The sequence below is a fragment of the Mesoplodon bidens genome (genome assembly GCF_964165515.1).
Source record: "Mesoplodon bidens genome assembly, chromosome: 6".
In the NCBI taxonomy this organism is placed as follows: Eukaryota; Metazoa; Chordata; class Mammalia; order Artiodactyla; family Ziphiidae; genus Mesoplodon; species Mesoplodon bidens.
In genome coordinates, this window is record NC_138162.1 from 95,465,312 (window position 1) to 95,488,588 (window position 23,277).

Genomic DNA, 23,277 nt, shown 5'->3' on the forward strand with positions numbered 1-23,277 from the left:
GATGGAGGCCACAAGTTCCTCCTGGAGAGTTGGGCATGGAGGAATGAACCCCTAAGCCAGTCATCGCAGGGTGGAAGGATGGGGGTGGGGGTGGGGGTCAGAGGGCACAGCACAGCTGGCCCATCAGTCAGCGGACGGCAGCAGGACGAGGCACAGGGAGGGAAATGACCTCCTGTGGAAGGGGCATCTCCTATGGCGACTGTGCAAAGCCTCCTCGGCTGGGTCACACCAAGACAGGTACAGGTTGGTGCTTATCAGGGACAGTGCTTGGTGTTGTGTCCTCATGATCCAGGCTTCTCAGCCAGGCCCGAGCCTTGGTGCAAGCCTCCTGTAGGATGGGGGACGGCCATGGAGGAGCTCAGCAGAGCAGCTCAGGCAGAAGCAGCAGGGCCAGGACCAGGAGAAGAGTAACTTGAGTGGGATGGGAGCGGAGTACAGACAGAGCCAGCAATGATGGGGACACTGACCAGGGTTCTAGTCTGAGTAGGCAGTGATGGAGAGCCTCCACGCCAACCAAGAACCTGGCATGGCTCCACAGTGATCCTACATAGCTCCTACAGTGATCAGGGGCACAGGTGGGGCCTCAGGAGAAAGATGAACTGAGGATGTATGGGGGTGGGGAGTACAAGGCTTCCTCCTGAAGCACTAACAGGAAACAGCAGGAATCCTGGCCCAACCAGACCTGTTCTTTAATAGCAGTGTGTGGGACTGGCTGAGCTCATTTCCTGACACCAAAGCCAGTAGTCAGCAAGTCCCCCGCCACGCTCCTGACTGCCCCCTTCTGGAAGAGGGAAGGAGCAGAATGAGTCTGGGCTGGGCAGAGCATCTTTACTGGCTCTTCCGGAAAAGGGTGCGTAGCCAGCAAAGAGTCTAGTCTCCAACTTGGGTGGTCAAATCTACAGCTCCGATGGCCCCTTCTCCCCACCCTGACTAGAACGCTCCTGTGGGAGGAAATGAGATCATGCACTCCCCCTGGATCCAGCCAAGTTCCTCCCAGGCCCACAAGCCTTGGGGATCTCTGATCCCAAACCAGGGTGGGTCACTACCCCACACTGTTGCCGGATCCTGGGCTCTTCCCCAAACCTTGCCAGTGTCCCCTCCCAGCCCTGTGGGACCTTGACTGCCATACACCCTCACATCTGAGGTGTCGACCTCAGAGCTGCCCACCGCTCAGAACCATCTGCTGTTCTGGTCACCTGTCACGGCTCCCCCACCTCCCCCCAGGAGAATAGAGGCCAGAGGGTGGGTCTTCCCACAGCCCAGAACAAGGCCTCTTGCCCTTCCTAATGAGAACCTGTGGGCTCTAACAAGCAGCGAGCCCCCCAAGGCCACAGCCAGGACTGCAGCTCATGTAGACTTCTGGTTATGCCTGCTCCCCTGATGCTGTCCCACCCCATCCTGTGAATGGTGGCCCACCCTCCCACCTCTCTCAGAGGGCACTGGATGCCTGCCCTCCCCTCTCCACCGGCCCAGGCCTCTCATGGCCAGGCCCCTGTCAGGGGCCGAGCTGATCCTAGGAGCTACCTGTGGTGGTCCCTTCTGATTTTGTTGTCACGAGCTGGCAGGTGGACACTATAATTCTGTTGTTCACGTGAGGAACCCAGGATTCACATCAGCCCAAGGGCAGAGCTGGGATCCTGCCACCCTCAGCCCTTCCTGGACCACCATGAACCACATAAAACTGGGCTGGGAGTGGAACAACTTGTGGGTGGCCCTGCCCCCAGGAAGCACTGGCTTGTTTTCCCACCCACCCACAGTCAAGCAGCCCACCCTAGTTCTGCTGCTTACCTCCTTCAGCTCCTGGGCCACTGAGGCCAGGCGCTCGTTCTCTGACTGGGTGTTGGCAAGCACGTTGCGCAGCTGCTTCAGCTCTGTCTGCAGCTCCAGCACCTTGCGCACGTAGTACTGCTCCTTGGAAGCTGACTCCTGGATCAGACTCTCCTCCCGGCTCTCACCGTCCGCAGCCACCTTCTTATGGTTCGTGTGGGCCTGTCCAAATGCCTGCAGGAGATGAGATGCTCTTGAGAGGGAGCCTGGAGGCAACCCTGTGGCCAGACACGTGGGGGAAGAGGGGGACACAGGAGGAGCAGGCTACCTAAGGGCTACACGAGGGCCGTGAGGTTACAGAAGAGCTGGGAGTGGGGCTAATGAGGAGCCCTGGTGGGATGGGATAGAGAGACGGGCTGGAGGAACTGGGGCGAGGCAGGGATAGGAGGCCCCAGCCACCATCTCTGCCAGTGTGGCCCCCATCAGCAGACTGGCCCCACTCCAGGGCCAGGAGGGAAGCCCCCAGAACCAGGGTGGGTCTGAGGTCTCCCTCCAGATATGGAAACCGAGACTCAGGGAAGTGCCCTTCCCCTACCTGATCCTGATTCACTCATCCTGGGAGACGCCTGTGCCTGGGGAGGCCTGGGAAGGTGGAAGCCCAAGACTGGCACAAGTGAGGGGACAGGAGTGTGAACCAGAACTCTCAGAATCAGCCAACAGGTCCCCATGTGTGTCCTAGTCAGGAGACCCTGCCCACCTGTCCAGGGCCTGAGCACAGAGATAAAAATACCAGAGGGGAGAGGACCCACCATCCCCAGACCCAGCAAGGGCTTTGGGCTGTAAGAGGCAGAGGAGCATGTGGCTGGCTCAGGGAGGAGCCCCCATGGGCAAGTACTACCAAGATTGGTGCTGGCCTGCCCAAGTCCATGCCCCAGGTCCCGGCCGGCTCGGACCTGCCATCGTGTCGTGTCCCCCCAGGTGTCACGGCCCCTAGTAAGCACTTTTGCTTCTCTTTCCCTCTCACCCTGCACCATCACAGTAGCCAGGACGTGACCCACATAGACCTGTAGTGTGTGTCCTCCCCAGGGGCCCCCTGCCCACTGGCCACCCCATGCAGACCTCTGAGGGGAGACCTTGTCTCTTTACAGGGCTCCTGGCTCACAGAAGAAAATCAAAAGAGAGAGGGCTCCTAAAGAGCAAAGAAAATGATGCTTTTATCTCTTGAGAGAAACAGAAACATGTTCATTCATTTATTATTTAATATGAAGTCTAGGAATTTAGTCCAAGAAAACAACTGGGAAAACGTGCAACGCCATGTATAAGGATGTTATTGAGCAGGACTGTTTGTAATATAAAAAATCGAAATGTAGAAAGTGTCTTGTTTCTCTGTCGGCAGGGGACTGGCTAAATAAAGTAGGGTAGGGTATGGTCAGGGTAACTGCTCTCCCTCCCAAGAGTGAGTCTTGTTCATCTGCTCTCAGCCACTGAGAACCTGCTCTGTGAAGACACAGGCTCCTCTTTAAATCAAGTCAGCTCAGCTCTACGATTTCTGTTGCTGTCCTCCACCTCCTCCATCCTGGTCCCAGGGAAAGACTAAAGCACAAGTCTGTGTCTACGTAGGACCTGCCGTATCCTGGGTGGCAACCCCAACCCCCAGCTGCACACCAGCCCTGGGAGAACCAGAACTTGCTAGAAGTGCAGGAAGAACCCAACCCATGGGGCAGGTGTACTGGAAAGCATCAGCCAGGTCATGGGTGTCTCTCCAAAGCTCCAGACAATGGGGTAAACAGAGCAGAACACGCCCTTGAATCTCGAGCTGGAGCACCTACATCTCCTGAGGCACCATGTCATCATCAGAGGCTATCCTGAGGTGGGATGGCTAAACACGCCTGCACACACACATTCACACCTTGGCCTGAATCTTCACCTCCACCCAGCTCCCAGCCTGGGGCCCATGAGCACCCAGGCAGCTTTTCAAAGACAATGGAGCTGGAGACTTACACCTCCTGCCAAGACAAGACACTCACAGAGCTTGGATCTCCCTCCCATGTGGAAAACTAAAAACAACTGGGAAGTTTATGTGACTAAGCAATAGTTTTCAAGTCACTGAACACCAGATAGTGAGAGGCAGGGCACAGGTAAGCTCCATGACACCCCCCACTCCTCCCGGAAGGAACTTCAGCCACGGTGCAGAAAGAAACCAAGGCCTGGCAGGACTGAGAGAAGGAGGTGGTACTGGAAGACAGTGAGTGGACAAGGCAGTGAAGGCAGTAGACCTTTGAACAGAGGGGCCCTCAGTCCTCGCAGGGGACAGTCAGTGCAAGCCTGTGAGGAAGCCACCGAAGCCAGGAAACGGCCACCCATAGGGACAGAGGCTGTAAGCAGCACTTGTTCCTACCAGCAAGAGGGAAGCCCTAACCCACAGGCAGCAGGTAGAGCCCTTGCAGGTCAGGACAAAGTGGAGCTGGGGAAATGCTCTCTGGTCCCGACCAACAAAGCTTAAGGGCAAAACCTGAAAGGATCAAACTACATCCCAGAATAAAGCCCACGAACACACACAGGAATAACCGCACCATCTCCCAACACAGTGAAACCCAGAACCTGGCACCCAATCACTGGTGACTGGGCCTGCAAAGGGGCAGAGAAGCCAGTCCACGAGGAAAGGAGAGGACAGAGTGACACAGTGACAGAGCCGGGCAACGGGGCAGGACTGATTTCTACAGGCTCAGGTACACTGAGCCATGCCAAGCAGCAACCAGAGAAGATAGAGGAGATGGAATTACAAGGTGTGAGATGAAAGGGGCACTGGATGGGACTAACGGAAAACTGCACAACACAGATTAGTAAACTTGAAGAAACAGCAATAAGACGACACAAAATAAAACACATAGACAAAAAAAAAAAAAAGACGAAAACACCAAACACAGTGTGAGCGAACTGTGGGATAACTTCCAGGAGCCCAACACACGGGTAGTTAAGAGCCCCTACGGGAGAGGAAGAGATGCGGATAAAAAAAAAAAAACTTCAAGAAATAATGACTGAAATTTTTCCAAATTTGATGGAAACTATAAATCCACAAATCTTAGCAGCTCATCAACCTCCAAGCCCAAGAAATAAGAAGAAAACTGCACTAAACATATCACAAAGTTGTTTAAAACCAGTGATGCAGGAAAAAAATACTAAAATCAGCCAGAGGAAAAAGGACACGCTACTTATAGAGAAGGAAGCGTAAGGATGACACAGGATTTCTCTGACAAGCCTGGAGACAGTGGAGCAACATCTTGAAAAATCAAAACAAAAAACTTATTAACTGTAGCGCCATAGCCAGTGAGAACTGCTCAAAAATAGAGGTGAAATAAAGACTCCAGACGTACAAAAGCTGTAAGAATTTATCACCAGCAGATACGCATTACGAAGTGCTAAATAAAATCCTTCAGGAGAAGAAAAACAATACCAGATGGAAATCTAGATTTACAAGGAGTTAAAAGCACCAGAAATGGTGACTACGTGAGTAAATATGAAAGACTTGGTCTTCTTCTTATGTAAATCCCTTTAAAAGATAATTAAGAGATTCAATGCAATCTCTATCAAAATTCTAATGACCTTTTTTTGCAGAAATGAAAATTTATACAGAACTGAAAGGGGCCCAGAACAGCTAAAACAATATTGAAAAAAAACACAGTGGGAGGACTCATATTAAGTTTTGAAATTCTCAAACTTAAGATTTCAAAACTTAATATGAGGCTACAGTGATCAAAACAGTGTGGTACTGGCATAAGGGTAGACAATATAGACCAACAGAACAGAAGAGTCCAGAAATAAACCCTCACATATGTGGTCAATTGATTTTTGAGAAGGGTGCAAAAATAATTCAGTGATGAAAGAATAGTTTTCCAACAAATGGTGCTAGGACAGATGGAAATCCACATGCAAAAGAATGAAGCTGGATCTCTTCCTTACATCATATATAACCACTAACTCAAAATGGATCAGAGACCTAAATGGAAGACCTAAAACTACAACTCTCAGAAGAAAATAGGGATAAATTCTCATGACCTTGTTGGCAATGGGTTCTTCCATGTGACACCAAAAGCATGAGTAACAAAAGAAAAAAATAGATAAATTGTACCTCATCAAAATTTTAAAAGCTGTGTATTAAAGGACACTATTAAGTGAAAAAACAACCTATACAACAGTAGAAAATATTTTTAAATTTTGTATTTGATAAGGGTCTAGTATCCAGAACATATAAAGAACTCCTATAACTCAACAATAAAAAGATAAACAACCCAATTTAAAAAGTGTACAAAGGACTTGAATAGACATTTCTCCAAAGATTAAAAAAAAAAAAAAAAAAAGGCCAATCAGCTCATAAAAAGATGCTCAACACCAGCAGACATTAGGGAAATGCAAGTCAAAACCAAAATGAGATAGCACCTCACAACCACTAGGATGGATATAATTGAAAAATAAAATTTAAAAAAAGAAAAATAACAAGTGCTGGTGAAGGTATGGAAAAACTGGAACCCTCATACATTGCTAGTGGGAATGTAAAATGGTGCAGCTGTTCTGGAAAACAGCCTGGCAGATCCTCAGAAAGTTAAACATAGAATTACCATATGATTCTGCAATTCCACTCCTAGGTATAGACTCAAAAAAAAAAAAAAAAGAAAATATATATCCACACTAAAACTTGTACACAAATGTTCATAACAGCCAGTAAGTGGAAACAACCCAAATGTCCAGCAATTGATGAAGGGATAAATAAAATGTGGTCTATCCATGCAATAGCATATTATTTGGTAATAAAAAGAAATGAATTACTGATACACGGTACAACATATATGAACCTTGAAAATATTCTGCTATGTGAAAAGAGCTAGTCACAAAGGGCCACATATTTTATGATACCATTTATATGAAATGTCCAAAACAGGAAAATCTATAGAGATAGAAAGCATATCAATGGTTGCCCATGTTGGGGGGTGGAGTTGGGAGGTTGGAGTGGGTGACAGTTAAGGGGGTATCTTTTGGGGCTGATGAAAATGTGCTAAAATTGGTTGTGGTGATAGATGCACAGCTTTGAATATAAAAGCCAATGAACCATACATTTTACACGAGTGAATTGTATGGTAAGTGAATTATATTAATAAATAAAGCCGTTAAAGTTGTTCAAAGAAGTTAAAGAATGAAAAAAGATAAACCACGCTAACACTTATCAAAAGAAAGCTGGAATGGCTCTATTAATATCAGATAAAGTAGATTTCAAAGCAAAGAATATCACCAGCAACAAAGAGGGTCATTTCATAATAATAAGGAGTCTAGGGACTTCCCTGGTGGCGCAGTGGTTAAGAATCTGCCTGCCAATGCAGGGGACACGGGTTCGATCCCCGGTCCGGGAAGATCCCACATGCCACGGAGCAACTAAACTACTGAGCCTGCTCTCTGGAACCCGTGAGCCACAACTACTGAGCCCACGTGCTACAACTACTGAAGCCCACGCACCTAGACCCCGTGCTCTGCAACAAGAGAAGCCACTGCAATGAGAAGCCCATGCACTGCAACAAAGAGCAGCCCCCGCTCGCCGCAACTAGAGAAAGCCTGCGTGCAGCAACAAAGACCCAACACAGCCCAAAAAAACAAAAAAAGGAGTCTAAGTCACAAAGAGAACCTTACAATTCTATGAAGCAAAAACTGATAGAACTGCAAGGAGAAATAGATAAATCCAAAATTATAGTTGGGAGAGTTCAACATCCAACTCTTCATATTTCTCTCAAGATTTCATAGGACAAGTAGACAGAACATCAGTAAGGACACAGAAGACATGAACAACACTATTAACTAGGTTGACCTAATTGGCATGTGTAGAATCTCCCACCCGACAGCAGAAGCACACACATTCTTTTCAAGGACACATTTACCCAGACAAACCATATTCTGGGCCATTAAACATGCCCCAAAAGGATTCACGCCATACAGAGAATTTGCTCTATCCACAGGGAACTAAATGAGAAATCAATAGTGTAAAGCTCTCTAGAAAATCCTCAAATATTTGGCACCTAACCAATACATGGGTCAAAGAAGAAATCAAAAGTGAAACTAGAAAGTATTTTTAACTGAATGAAAATGAAATGAATGTGAGAATTTGTGGGATGCCACTATAGCCAGGACTTACGAGGATATTTATAGCACTAAATGACTATGTTACGGGAAAAAACCCCAAAAACCAAACACCAATCTAATCAATAACCTCACTTCCATCTTAAAAACTAGACCAGGGCTTCCCTGATGGTGCAGTGGTTGAGAGTCCGCCTGCCGATGCAGGGGACGCGGGGTTCATGCTCCGGTCTGGGAGGATCCCACATGCTGCGGAGCGGCTGGGCCCGTGAGCCATGGCCGCTGAGCCTGCGCGTCCAGATCCTGTGCTCCGCAACGGGAGAGGCCACAGCAGTGAGAGGCCCGCGTACCGCAAGAAAAAAAACTAGACCAGGTAATGGACACAAAGCTCAAGGTACAGCTAAAAGCCCTGTGGGGTTAAGCCCTTTTAGCAGATGAGACAACTGAGGCTCACAAGGCTAAGAGCCTAGGCCCCAGGTGCAAAGCTCCTAAGAGCCCCACATTCACCCCAGCTCACCGTGCTTGGTCTTCTCCAGACAACAGGCCTTAGCCCAAATGTTCTCTGGGCCTTCTACAGACCGAGGGATGAAGGCCTTCAAGTCCTGCTTGGTGGCTGCCATGTTCCTCACCTCTATGTCCCAGACACAAATTCTGTACTAAACACAGACCCTATAAACCCCACTGGGAGCATGGTTTTAAACCCTCCTTATAGACTGTGTATTACTTAGGGGAGGAGCTGTTTCTTGTTTACAGCTAGTCTTTGGGCCCACATGGTATGTGATGAGAGTTCACCCAGCCCCAGTCAGAACTGTCTCTCTTTTCAGCTGTGTGCTTGTGTATTCACTCAGTTGCTCAGCAGGATGGTGGACTAGGACACATATTGTTATGCCTAAAGCCCTCATGACCTCTTATCCTCTGGTGGTGGGAGTGTAACTGGTACAACCACTTAGGAAAACTATTATCTACTAACACTAAGCACACACCTGTTCTCTGACCCTGCGTGTTTATAGGAGCATTATTTACCAAAAACCCAGAAAGTTCCCAAGTTTTGTCAACAGAAGGAAAAATTATGATATAGTCACATGACGAAATACTACACAGAAATGAAAATGAGTAAATTACTGCTATTTAGACAACAGAGACAAATCTCATATAATATTGGGTGAAAGAAGCCAGACACAAAAGAGATATACTGTATGATTCCATTTATATGTACAGTTCCAAGAATAAGTAAAACTAATCTCTGCTGGTATGAGGGCAGTGGTGACCGTTGGGTTGGGGGAGGGCCCCTGAAAGAGGCTTCTGGGGCTGGAGATGTTCTGATTCTTGATCTGGGTGCTTGTTATATGGGTGTGTTCAGCATCTGGAAATTCACACTTACGCTTTGTGCTCTATATGTTTTTCCTCAATAAAAAGTAAAAACAGAAACAAAAAACCAGAAGAGCACATGAAATTCAAAGAAAAAAAGGAAGTAATAATGATCAGAGTAGAAATGAATGAAATAGAAAAAATATAGATAAAATAAATTAATTCAAAAGCAAGTACTTTGAAAAGATTAATCAAATTGATAAATCTCTAGCCAGAATAACTGGGGTTGGGGTAAGGAGCACCACAAACATTAAAAAGCATAATAAGGGAATATCATGAGCAGCTTTATGCCAACAAACATGACAACTTAGATGAAATGGACAAATTCCTTGAAAGACAAAAACTACCAAAGCTCACTCAAGAAGAAATAGATTATCAGAATAGTCCTATATCTACTAAAGCAATTGAATGCGTAGTTAAAATCCTCAAAAAGAACATTCTGGGCTCAGATGGCTTCACTGGTGAATTCTACCAAACATTTAAGAACGACATAAATCCAACTGTACACAGATTCTTTCAGAAAACTGAAAAGCAGGGAATACTTTCCACCTAATTTTATGAGACCAGCATTACCCTGTAACCAAAACCAAAAACAGTACAAAAATCTACCAATATATAAAAAGGATAAGGAACCATGATCCAGAGGGGTTTATCCAAAGAATGTAGTGTTGATTAGCAATCACTAGGGAAAAAAAAATCAATGTAATTCAGTATATTAAGACAAAAAAGGAAAATCTATGGGATCATCTCAAAAGATGCAGGAAAACCTGACAAAATTCGACATTCATCCCTGATAAGCACTCTCAGCGAACAGAAGGGAGCATCCTCAACCTGATAAAGGGCATCTTCCAAACACCTGTCAGCTAATATTGTTTAATGATGAAGAACTGAGTCTCCCTACTTCTCTTCAACCTTGCACTGGAGTTCCCAGCCTACAGTGCAATGAAACAAGAAAAACCGAAGGCAGCTAGATTGGAAAGGAGGAAGTAAAACTGTCTTTATTTACACATCACACAACAGTCTGTATAGAAAATCCAAAGAAATCTGCGAAGAAGCCACTAGAACTAATAAGTGAGTTCAGCTAGGCTGCAAGACACAAGATTAATATACAAAAATCAAGCTTATTTCTATATGCTAGGATTGAATAATCAGAAAGTGAAAAAAAATTTAATGTTATTTACAATAGCATTAAAAATATTAAATGCTTATGCTTAAATCTGACAGAAGATGTGCAAGACCTATACATTAAAAGCCACAGAATATTGCTGAGAGAAATTAAATAATGGAGAGATATACCTATTCATGGGCCAAAAGACTCAATATTCTTAAGATGTCAATTCTCCACAAGTGGATCTTTTTTTTTTTTTTGCGGTACGCGGGCCTCTCACTGTTGTGGCCTCTCCCATTGAGGAGCACAGGCTCCGGACGCAGAGGCTCAGCGGCCGTGGCTCACGGGCCCAGCTGCTCCGTGGCATGTGGGATCTTCACGGACCGGGGCACGAACCCGTGTCCCCTGCATTGGCAGGCGGACTCTCAACAACTGCACCACCAGGGAAGCCCCACAAGTGGAGCTTTTAATTCATCACAATGCCAATCAAAATCCCAGTATCTGTTTTGGTAGAAATCGAACATCTCATTCTAAAATTCATATGGAAATTCAAAGGACCTAGAACAATCAAAATGACTTTGAAAAAGAACAACAAAGGAGTAGGACTAACACTAACTGATTTCAATATTATAAAGTTATAGTAATTAAGAGAGCATACTATCGGCATAAAGATGGACAAACAGAGGTACTGAACAGAACAGAGAATCCAGAAATAGACCCATACGTATGGCCAACGGACTTGACAAAGGTACAAAGGCAATTTGGTGGAGAAGGGATCATCTTTTAACAAATGATGATGGAATAAATGAATATCCTTATATAAAAAAATGAGCTACAATCCGTACCTTACAGCATATATGAAAAGTAATTTAAAATGGATCATAGGCTTAAACGTTGAAAGTATAAGACTTCCAGGGGAAAACAAGATAAAATGTTTGTGACTTTGGACACGACCCACAGAAGGAGAAACTGGTAATCTGGACTCCAAAACTACAAATTTATGCTGTTAGGCAAGTTAAGAGAATGAGAAGTCAGAGACTGGGAAAGAGATGTTTGTAAATCACACATTTGATAAAGGATTTGTATCCAGAATATAAGAACTCTCAAAATTCAGTAAGAAAAATAACCCAATAAAAAATGGGCAGAAGAACTGAACAGACACTTCACCTGAGAAGGTATATATATGAGAAGGAATCACATGAAAAGGTGCGCAACATATTAAGTGACAAGGGAAATGGAAATGGTAACTACAATGACTTACCACTACATATCTACTAGAACACTGAATATTAAAACGCCTGACCCTGGGCTTCCCTGCTGGCGCAGTGGTTGAGAGTCCGCCTGCCGATGCAGGGGACACGGGTTCGTGCCCCAGTCCGGGAAGCTCCCACGTGCCACGGAGCGGCTGGGCCCGTGAGCCATGGCCGCTGGGCCTGCGCGTCCGGAGCCTGTGCTCTGCAACGGGAGAGGCCACAACAGTGAGAGGCCCGCGTACCACAAAAAAAAAAAAAAAAAAAAAAAGCCTGACCCTACCAAGGTTGGCATGAGGGTGGAACAATTAGAACTCTCCTACACTGATGCTGGGGAGAGTAAAATGGTACAACCACTTTGGCAAAGAATCTGGCAGATTCCTAAAAAGTTAAGCATACATCTGACATATGGCATAGCCATCCACTCTTAGGTATTTACCCAAGAGCAATGAAAGCATATGTCTATACAAAGACTCATACAGGAATGTGTATATCTGTAACAGCCAAAACAAAACAAAAAACTCAAAACAACCCAATGACCATCAATAGGAAAATAGATTTTAAAAAGTGTGGAGTAGCCACACAATGGAATACCACTCAGCAATCAAAAAGGAACAGCTATTGATATGCACATTAACAAAGGTACATCTAAAAATTATGCCAGACCAAAAAAAAAAAAAATCATATGTGTTGTATGATTCCATTTATTTAAAACTAGAAAGTGCAAACAAATGTATATGTCATGGTCGCCTGGGGATGAGGAGGAAAGAAGTTACAAATGGGGATGAGGAAACGTGGGGATGATGAATACCTTCATTATCTCGATCACACTGTGGACCTCATGAGTATACACCTATATGAAAACGTATCAAATTAAATACTTTAAATATATGCAATTTATTGTATTTCACTTATACTTCAATAAAGCTAAGACAACAACTTGGATGTCTTTGAAGCATCAACCTGGAGACCTCACCCATATGCCCTCTGCCCCAGCTCACAGGCCAGGAGGCTGAAGTTGGGAGAAGTGGAGACTATCTATGCCCCTGGTCACTCAACCCACCTGTCTGAATTTCTTCTGACCAAAGCATCCTTACTCCCACCTTGCACCATCCTGTGCAGGCTTGAGTCTATCTCAAAACCTGCCTCCCTATCCCAGGAAGCGCTCAGAGCAGCACCATTTACCCTCTGATTGGGGTGTCCAGCTGCGGATATGCTTGTCCTCGCCTCACTGCACACTTTCCAGGCCAGTGCCTACTGGAGGGCCTCCAAAAGTTCCTAGGCAGCTCAGGGGCCCAGCTTTGGCCTCCATCCCAGGTCTGTCCACAAAATTCCCTGGCCACTCTGGGGAAGAAAGGCAATGACCTCCTGGACCACAGCGTGCCTGTTTGGACTCTGAGGCGGCGGTGGCAGTGCCTTTGTGATGTCCCCTCAGGGCTGCTCCAGCTGTGAGCCGGCTGACGCCGTTCCTGACACAGGATTGCAGCCCATACCCAGCCCACTGCTCCGAAGCTTCCCAGGCCCAGTGAGCTCAGTTGTGAGGTCATGCCGGGCCTTGCTTCAAGTACATCCACATTCATGTGGACACCTGGAGCCAGAACTAGACATTGTGGGGGAGGCTGCATGTGCCAAATGGGGAGGGGGCCAAGGGCAAGCTTCAGCCCAGGAAGGGGAGTTGCAGGGTGCCAGGGGTAAGACTTCAAAGCCAAATGCGGTGGGAAGAGGGGCCAAAGCCGGGGGAACAGTGTGAGCGCATGCCAGGCAGGAGATCCCAGGCTCTCTGGGAAGTATCAGGAGCCGCTTTCTGAGAATGGAGGAGTTGGGAGTCTCAGAGACCACAGGGACAGCCTGGGCAGGAAGACCCAAGTGGGGAACAGAGGGGTTGGGTGGGGATGGGAGTCAGGCTTGGGGGCTTCCCCAAGTCACTTAGCATGCTGCCTAGTTTCTGTGGAGTGGCAACAGTGGTGAGGGCTCAGAGACCAGGGCACTTGCACACCTTGGTAAACGAGACCGGTACCACCCTGACCCTCCCTCCCTCCCTCAAGCCTGAAGTCTCACTGCGGGAGGCCTTAGAGACAAGACAGGATGAGTTCCTGTCATGAAGTTCAGGCTCTGGGTGGCCCCACCTTGCTGCCCAGTGCAGCCACCAATCTCGGTGTGTTGGCAGTGAGGTGTCGAGGGCAGCATGGTCCAGAGCACAGGGGGGACCCACCAGTGGACAAACAGCCCCCCTCCTGCCTCTTCCACCAGAGCAGGACACAGAGGGGATGGAGTGAGTGCAGGGAGGGTGACAACTAGCGGACCACCAACCGTTTATGAGCGTGGGGTCTTGGCAGGGAGGGGACTCCCCTGAGGACATTCATGCAACAAACCAAACCTCTGCTTCCACCAAGGGCTGGGACCCCCCAGTGGGCAAACAGCCCCCCTCCTGCCTCTTCCACCTGATGAGAAGAATGGAGGTCAGCACACTGTGGCCCATGTCTGGGCCAAGCCTCATTCTACAGCTAAAGTTGTACTGGAGCACAGCTAAATGGGAAAGCTGAAGCAGGCTAGCATGATGCTGGGGCTTCTGCCTTCAGTCCATGGGTGTGAGGCCCACATGGCCCACACAGGGGCCACATAGCCCACACGGGGGTCAGCGACTGGACAGGGACCAAGAGCCTGGTGTCCACAGGGAGTCTGTGGACTTTCCAGGTAAAAGGCCCCATCCGCCTCTCCCTAACTTGCCTGGCTCAGGGCACAGACCTCAGGACCCCTCGGACACAGAAGGTCCCTCCAGAGAAGCCCTGGCTGCCACACAGGCTCTCTGGGTGGGGCATCCAGGGCAGAGACAAGGGCAGGAGGGAGGGAAGAGGGAGTCAAACAGGAAGAGAGCTGAAACAGCTCCATACTCTCAGCACCAAAATCTGTATTAGTCAGGGATGCCCAGAGAAATGAAAGCAAGAGAATATATGTAGATACACATAAGAGGAGACTTATGACAGGAGTTGGCTTAGGCAGTTACGGAGGCTGAGAAGTCACACAATCTACCGCTGCAAGTTGTAGACCTGTGGCATAATCAGTCTGAGTACAAAGCCCTGAAAACTAGCAGCATCAATGCCTGAGGGCAGAAGATGGACATCTTAGCTCAAGCAGAGAGTGAACTGACCTTTCCTCCACATTCTGTTCCAATCAGGCCCCCAGTGGATTGGATGATGCCCGCCCACACTTGGGGAGGCATCTATTGAATCAATGATAATCTCTCCCAGAAACATGTTCACAGACACAACCAGAAATGATGTTTCACCAGCTATCTGGGCATCCCTTAGTCCAGCCAAGTTGACACACAAAATTAACCATCACACAGGCATGGGGTCTGTTGCAATGACCCTCAACTCTGTTGCTGTGGTGTGAAAGCAGCTGTAGACAACAGAGGCAAAAATGAATAAAATACTATTTACAAGACCAGACTGAAAGCCAAATATGGCCCTCAGGCAGCAGTTTGCTGACCCCTAGCCTGGGCCAGCACCTCATCATCACCTGGCATCCACTTTCTGTGGCTCACTATAGAAAAACTATTAAGTGTATGTTGAAGGGGCCCATCCCTAAGCCAGGTGCAGAGGAGGAAATGTGCATCGGATCAGAGCCTGGAAGGATGAGGGGTGCTGCAGGTGCAGGGATGGGCGTGACGAAAGCCCAGGGCAAGACAAGGTGGGCTAGGAGGAGAGCTGGGTCCTTATGCCATGCCTCTAAGCCCTGAACAAGAAGGCCCCTTCCTCCTCGGCCATGGCAGACCCTAGCACTCACTGGGCAGGAAAGAAGGTATGAGCACTGTGGCATCTGCTGCCTTTGCTCCATCCTGGCTGTGAGTCTGGACAAGTCCCTCCCCTCGCTGAGCCCAACTGTAAACTGGGCTGTGTGTAGAATGCCCAGTCCCAAGCCAGCTGATGGGCCCTGAGCCCCAGGTGAAATAAGCCCCATTGAGCCCACTTACGAAGACTGCCAGGGCTTGAAGAGTGACCCTGGGTGAGCGTCTGCTCTGCAGTGTCCTCACGGCCCACTCCCCTTCCCATCAAGAGAACGATGTGAGCATTTCTGCAATGAGCACGGGTTACCAGTCCTAGCTCAAAGAGGTTGATCCTTAGTCTCTGACACACCTACGAGGGGCCAGAAACAAGTCTGCATGAGGGGACTGAGAACAAGCCTGGCTCCTGACCCTAGCAGGGCAGAAGCAGCAGTGGGAACCAGGCTGCAAACAGGGCTGCTCTGGAGGACCTTTCTTCCCGACCCAGCCTGGCCATCTTGTTAGCAGATAGGGTAGGGGGGCCCTGGAGAAAGAATCAGGCATGGCTTTCTTGACATAAGAGAAGCCATTTTTGGCCTAAGACATTTTGTGATCTAAGCCTGGTCACAGTGCTTGTCCTTGAGCAGGTCTCAGTAATTATCTTAAAGGAAGAAAAGAATGCGGGAACAAGCTGTTCCCTATTATCAAGTAAGAGAAGTAATAATAACAAAGATAGTATATATTTGTAAAGACTCCCAATTCTGTTTCAATGGTAAAGATTGGCCTGAAGTGCTCAACCAACGGATCAACTGGAACCTAAGGGATGATGATATGGACCTTTTCTGACCCTTGTGACTTCCAACTAATGCTTGGACTCTATCGATCTTTGCCCCAATTCTACGCTGATTTCTCCTTTGCCCTGGTCCCTTTATGAATATGCATACACTGCCCAAAGCCCCTTCATGAGTATGCATGTGCCCTTATCTTAAAATTTCCCCAATTAAAAAAAATAAATTTTTTAATTTTTGTTTATGATTTTTGCCTGTCTTGGGTCTTCGTTGCTGTGCGCGGGCTTTCTCTAGTTGGGGCGAGCGGGGGCTACTCTTCGTTTGCAGTGTGCGGGCTTCTCACTGCAGTGGCTTCTCTTGTTGTGGAGCACAGGCTCTAGAGCGCACGAGCTTCAGGAGATGCGGCGCATGGGCTCCGTAGTTGTGGCTCGCGAGCTCTAGAGCGCAGGTTCAGTAGTTGTGGCGCATGGGCTTAGCTGCTCTGCAGCACGTGGGATCTTCCCGGACCAGGGCTCGAACCTGTGTCCCCTGAATTGGCAGGCAGATTCTTAACCACTGCGCCACCAGGGAAGCCCAAAACTTCCTCAATTTTTGAGGGAATTTTATGATTGTTGAATCTCTATATTTGTTCAATACAGTGTAACATCACTTAGGAATTGAACTTTTTTCTGTGCAGCATAATCTCACAATGCAGATGGCAAAGCGTCATTTTGATGGAGCTCTTCATTTCCCCATGTTGTCCGGCAGAGGGCGCCTTATGTGGAAGGCAGCCTTGATCGTTTTTTGATGATTATTATGGACTGAAACACATTATTCAGAAATGTGGTAGATTTATCTTCAAAAACTATAAGGCTCTTTAGAGGACAGTTACATGCATGTGTACTTTTAAACTGTATTGTAATTCACACATTAATTTGTTCCACATAGGAATGCCTACACTGAGAATCACTACACTTTTTCAGTTCAACATTCTTTAAAAATTATCTTAGCTTGCTTTATGTTATTAACCAGTTAATTATTATTGCAAATGACCTTATATTCTCTTTCTTTAAGGTAGGAAGTGAGAGGATACTGGCCAAATAGCTTATACACATAGGTATTTTGCTATGTTTGTATCAACTAATATAAAAACCATAAAATACACCCATTTTAAAATCGTATCTTATAAACCTTTAGAAATAAATGTAACATAAAAAATAACTTACTCCTGTGCCTACCTTCTTTATAGGTAAGAAGACAGACCAAATTTACATTTTCTTTGCCCTTTTTCTTTAAAATTGTATCTTTATTTTATTGCCGGCAGAATTACATTTCCTCTTGTCTTTTTTCACTGACAAATCTGATAGGGGTTTTGCCACACTATCCAGCTCAGAAATATTCTTGAGTAATAAAGTGAAAATAATATTGAATAAGAAAAGAAAAAATCAAAAAACTTCCCCAATTTTGATGTGCGGGGAGACACTGCTCTGGGAAAGATCCCTGGTACTCTCCTTACTTGCTGCCAAGTAAAAAACCCTTCTTTCTCCTGCTCTTTGGCTTGGTCGTGTCTTTTGGCTCGATACCCACCAAGAGGTGAACCAGTTTTTTGGGTGATGATCTGATACAGCAGGCACAATACATGCCAAACGAGGAGAACCGGACTAATAAGCACTTCTAGGAGGTAAGGCGTGCTTCCAGGGAGCAGTTTTCACAATGAAGCTTGGGATTTGGGATTCTCAACTTCCTTGCTGGAATTCCTGGGCTGACCCAGCCCCATCCACTCACAGCAGTTCCCACCTCTTCCTGAAGGGCTACCAAGCAGGGTGTGGGCATCCCGGAAATTCCCGACTTCTATCAGCTGCCCATCCAGGCCCCTCTGTTGGGTTTCCTGCCTAATCCTGTTCCTGGGACCAGGGGCTGGGGATGGTCATTATGTACCCACCCCACATCGTCTTCCTGTGCAGGCTTATAGGAAACCCCACCGGCTAGCTTCACAAGGACCTTTCCAGGTAGCATTCAGTTCGCCTTTAGCAAGAGCATGCTTACTGAGTGTCTGGCCTCAGGTGGGTGCCAGTGGTACCAGGAGAGCCAACACTTGTCAGGCCCTCAGGACCCAATTCTATCCCAGCTGGGGCTCCAAAGCCTGGCATCCTGGGGAACCACTTGAATGGACAGAAACACCGCCCACCCTCAGCTCACAAATGGTCTTGATTACTATAACCAGTCAGCATCACAGCCTCTCTCTATCCCCCAACCAGAGTGAGAAGTCCCTGAAGTGTCGCTCACTTCTTTTCTGGTTCTAAGTGGTGTCCCTACCAGAACCTCACCCTGGGAAGCAGCTCCTCAGAGCAAATGTGTGCTGAGAACCCCAAGGTGCAGGGCACCAGCCTGGGGCAGAGCTGGGCCACATGGCAGCTGGTGCTCAGGGAGGGAGGACTCCCTCCAGTCGTCACTCCACATGGTCACCATCTGCTGGCACACTTGTGCCTGCTGGACCTGGCGGCCCAGGCTCAGCCCCACCTGGAGCACAGAACACTTACTAATCAGTAGAAAGCTGTCGTTGTCTGCTTCTGCCCCGAGGCAGGAAGGAGCAGCCTTGGGAGCTGGCCTCCCTCCCAATCCTTACGCAGGGAGCTAGGTAAGGAAGAGGAACCAGTAACTCAAGTTCAGGGCAGACTGCTGCAGAAGTTGTTCAGCAGATACTGACGGCTGATGGATTTCCCCTACCCCAAAACTAGTACATGCAAACCACAGGGCTTCACCACTCGGTTGAGCCAAGGGGGATCTGGCAACTCTGAGAAACGGAAAGAAGACATGATGGGGGGGACCTGTGATATGGGGCCACACACTCTCTGTGTGAGGTTGTCAGCCCCAAGAAACCACGTGAGCCTCATTAACCTCAAAATGGGCCTGAGGCTTATGAACTGGACACAGATAACAAGCTCTATAACATTATGAGATAAAGATTTTATAGCATTAGGAGATTACAGTCTCTCAAAGGTTGATTAAACCTATCAACACTTAATTCACTGGCCAAAACAGCCTGGTACAAAATACTGTATAATGGTAGACATGCAAGAATGTGTCAACTGGCAAAGAACTTGACTGGGGTTCAAATGAGTCAGAATTAGCATCAACGTAAAGAAGACTCAACAGAAGGATGAAGGACACACGCTTCCTTTCAAGCTTTTTCCTAAGGAAATGGTATCACAATGGGACAGTGATATCACAGTAATCTGACAAAGGGAAGATAACGACATGTACGTGTGCATCATTGTAGAAGAAACAATTTTAAATATATTTCAAAAAGTTTTCTGTAAATCTAAAACTGTTCTAGAAAATAAAAGCTAGTAAATAAAATCAGTTCACACCCAAACACATGGAAATTGATCTCTTAAATAATGTCTGGACCAGAGGGGGCATACAGAACAAACAACAGGAAGCCAAATAAACAAAAAATAGAAACATTGCATATCAGAACTTGGGGATCACTGCCGAAGCAGTACTGTGCTGGGGGGAGGGGTTACACTAAAAATACATATTAATGATAAAAAGAAACAGAAACTGAACAAAGTAATGAGGCAAAGGTCTCACAAAGGGGAAGTGACACAACAAAAACCCAAAACAAAAGAAAAAAAAAAAAAGCCACTCAGTTAGCGTATTTTCTCAAGCTGGTGATGATTACATCCATAGGAAAAGCACATGCCCCTAAAACAGGGAGCTGCAAGCCAGTCCCCTCCGCCCTGCCTTCCCACTCTCTGGAACTTTGAACTGTGTTGCAGGACTGGAACCTGGGACTTCTCTGTCCACTTCCATGTCCACTCACAGCACAAGACAGGATGGGGGGAGGGGAGGGAGGGGCAGTCATCACAGGCTCAATGGACACCCTGTAACTCACAGAGGAGCTCCACAAATCCTTCCTTCAAAAGCCGGTGGTGGGGGTGGGGGGGGTGTCCGAGGACACCTGGGCTGACTGTGCATGCAAAAATTTGGGTGAGACCTCAGCAAACAGAAGCCAACAGTTGACCTTGAGAATCAGTCACCTGCCCCAGGAACACAAAACCAGCGGCCCTGATTTAATTCCATTTAAAAATATTGCTTTGGCGCCTGTCCAGGATCAGGATAAGCAAGCACAGTAAGTAAACCATGTAGCGCTGTCAGAAGGTGAACTATCAACATCCCTGTCACAGACAAACTAATGTTTAGAAAGGATGTAAGAATGTCATCTGCACTAAGATGCTTCCAATTCACTCCTCAACTGAAGTTTTAGAAAAATGGATATGGTAACTTTCTTTCTTAATTTCATAGAAAGAGCACCTATAGCTGTAGTAAATCTACCTAGACAGATTTAAAATGAGAGCCAGCTTAAGAAGGAACAGAACGCGTTAATAAGTAATGGACAAGCACTAGGGTCACTCCACTTAAAAGGACAAGGCAAGATAACCTCTCACCACACTTCAGAGACTGGAAGAAAGAAACAGAAGAAAGGATATATTAATTCCATATTGTCTGCAGGTCTGATTGTCTGATTTTCTCCAGAAAATGCGCTAAGAAACACCTCCAAAAAGGTCATTTAGAAATCTCCAACCCTCCCAAGTTAAATTAGGCTAGGAAAACATACTTTAAAGAAAACAATTACATTTATAATCTCAACATCAAAAAACATTAACCTTGCATATAAATTTAACCAGAAAATGATATTCAAAGAAAATGATAAATACGCTAACAAGAAGGGCTGAACCTAAAAGGGTAAGGTGCCTGAGTTGTCACTTGGGGCTCATGTGTCTGGGACACCACAGCTATAAGGCTGAAGGAAGCTGCCCCAAATCCTCTGGGATTACTTGAGAGCAATAGTGCAACTTATCCAGATGATTTAGCAAAGAGACTCTCCCCTTTGCCTCCAATGAAAAAACAATTAAGCTATAATTCACATACTATAACATTCACCCATTTAACATGTACAATTCAGTGGTTTTTAGTAGATTCACAGGGTTGAGCAACCACCACCACCATCTAATTTAACCCACATTCTCATTCCCCGTTAGCATTCACTCCCCCGCTCCCCTCCCCCAGACCCTAAGAACCACCAATGTACTTCCTGTAAAGGGAACCACACAACATGTTATCTTCTGTGAGTGGCCTCTCTCACTGAGCATGATGCTTTCAAGGTTCATCCATGTTGTAGCGTGTACCAGCACTTCACTTCTTTTTATTGTCAAATACCATCCCATGGTATAGCATTACAATACAATAAATGGGGGTGGACCACCTTTATTTATCCATTCATCAGCTGATGGACATTTGTGTTGTTTCCATTTTGGGGTTGTTATGAATAATGCTGCTGTGAACACTTACATACAAGTTGTTGTGTGGACACATATTTTCATTTCCATGGGTATATATGTAGGAGTGGACCAATGGTACATATACATGGTAATTCTATGTCTGACACTTTGAGGAACTGCCAAACTGTTTGCCAAAGTAGCGTATCATTTTCCATTCCAGTGTGGGTTTTGATTTCTCCACAGCCTCATCAACACTTGTTATTGTTGGTCTTTCGATTTTACCCGTCCTAGTAGGTGTAAGGTCTCCTCCCATTTAAAAAAAGATTATAATATTAGTAACAATAATAGCTACCACTCTTATAACTTTCCTTAAGTCTATTATTTCACTTAATGCCTAGCTCAAAGTTCTCAGGAGAATTCTGGTTCCCATTTTATGGAGGAAGAAACTAAGGGTCCAAGAGGCCGGGGCCATGTCAAGCTGTCAGCTATCATGCTCAGCTATCCTGGGCAGAAGCACAGCTGGGACTCTGGGCCATCCCTACCCCCTCACACCAGCTCCTTCTGCTGCACCAGTGTCAGAACTATTGCTGGAGGGCAGGAAGATCCACGTCCAGAATATATCAAGAACTCTGACACATCAGGAAGAAAAAAGTGGACACCCCACAGAACAAAAGGTAAAGGTCCTGAACAGGCTCCTCACAAAAGAGGGTTTCCAAATAGGCAGTCAACACAGGAAAGGTCCACGGGGAAATGCAAACTAGCACCAGGATGGCGACTAGGACACACAGATCAGAAAGGCCAGAATTTAACACGGAAAATGCCAGTGCCCACCCTGGGTGCTATCTACATGCATGCTCACAGAGGCACAGAGTCCAACAGCACAAACCTGGGTAAGGAAGCATGGTGTGTCCACATGGAACCCTGCCAGCGATGAGTGCCGACAATCTGCAAATTCAGGCAACAGTGTCTCTAGATAGAAAATGCTGAGTGAACACACAAAACCCAAGGTCTGTAGGACCGCCTATTGTAAGTCGAAAACGGGTAAGATCAATTTATGGGGCAGTGTCTGAATTATTAACCCTGGACAAGCATTAGAGAACAGTCCCTGGGATGCTGACAACATGCTCCTTGCTCCATCTGTGGAGCTGTATGGAAACATCAAACTGTAAAAGTATGATCTGTGTAGTTTCTATATTTTATACTCCAATAAAAACTAATTTTAACCATTGTCAAAACTATCATAAATAGGGCTTAAAAATAAATAGGAAGTAAATTATATCTCAAAAAGTAAACAAAATGATTTATGAAACTGCATACTGAAATAGAATCAAACCACTGAAAAGGATGCAACATCTGCAATGTTATCTAAATGTACAATGCTAGAGGTGAGATGCTCAGAACCTTAGCTACCACCACTCCTGGTGATGAGAAAGAACAGGACGCAGGATGCAAATGTGCCCAGGGTTGGTGTGCACATGCACTTAAAGTCTGTGCGTTTTACTGTATGTAATTACAGTTATAAGATTAACAAAACCTAAACCAAATGTACCCCAGAACTCAATATAGCCCAGGGAGACCAATTACTCATTACTAATGAAACAGAAGGTATCAGAGAGACAATGAGAGATCAACTTTCCATAAATGCACTTCAGCAAAAACCTGACATAAGAATGCAAGGTCCAGCCAGGAAATGGGACAAAAAAATGGACTGCATACTCACTCTGGGCCATATGCTTCCAGTCGCCCCACACCGGAACACAGTCTTGCTGGCAACTGGAGAGAAACAAGTTACAACAGCTACAAAGTACCAGCTTGGATGGGGGACCGGATGGGGTAGGGAGAGAGGGGCATA

The 23,277-nt window shown here is 46.5% G+C and overlaps 1 protein-coding gene across 2 annotated transcripts in view; it reads right to left on the reverse strand.

Moving 5' to 3' along the window:
- BICD2 (BICD cargo adaptor 2) overlaps positions 1 to 23,277 on the reverse strand; it is a 55,398-nt gene that overhangs the window by 14,975 nt on the left and 17,146 nt on the right. For both annotated transcript variants that reach the window (XM_081238337.1, XM_081238336.1), the window contains exon 2: positions 1,789 to 2,001. In XM_081238337.1, the coding sequence (XP_081094463.1) occupies positions 1,789 to 2,001 (213 nt within the window). The remainder of the gene's footprint in view (positions 1 to 1,788; positions 2,002 to 23,277) is intronic.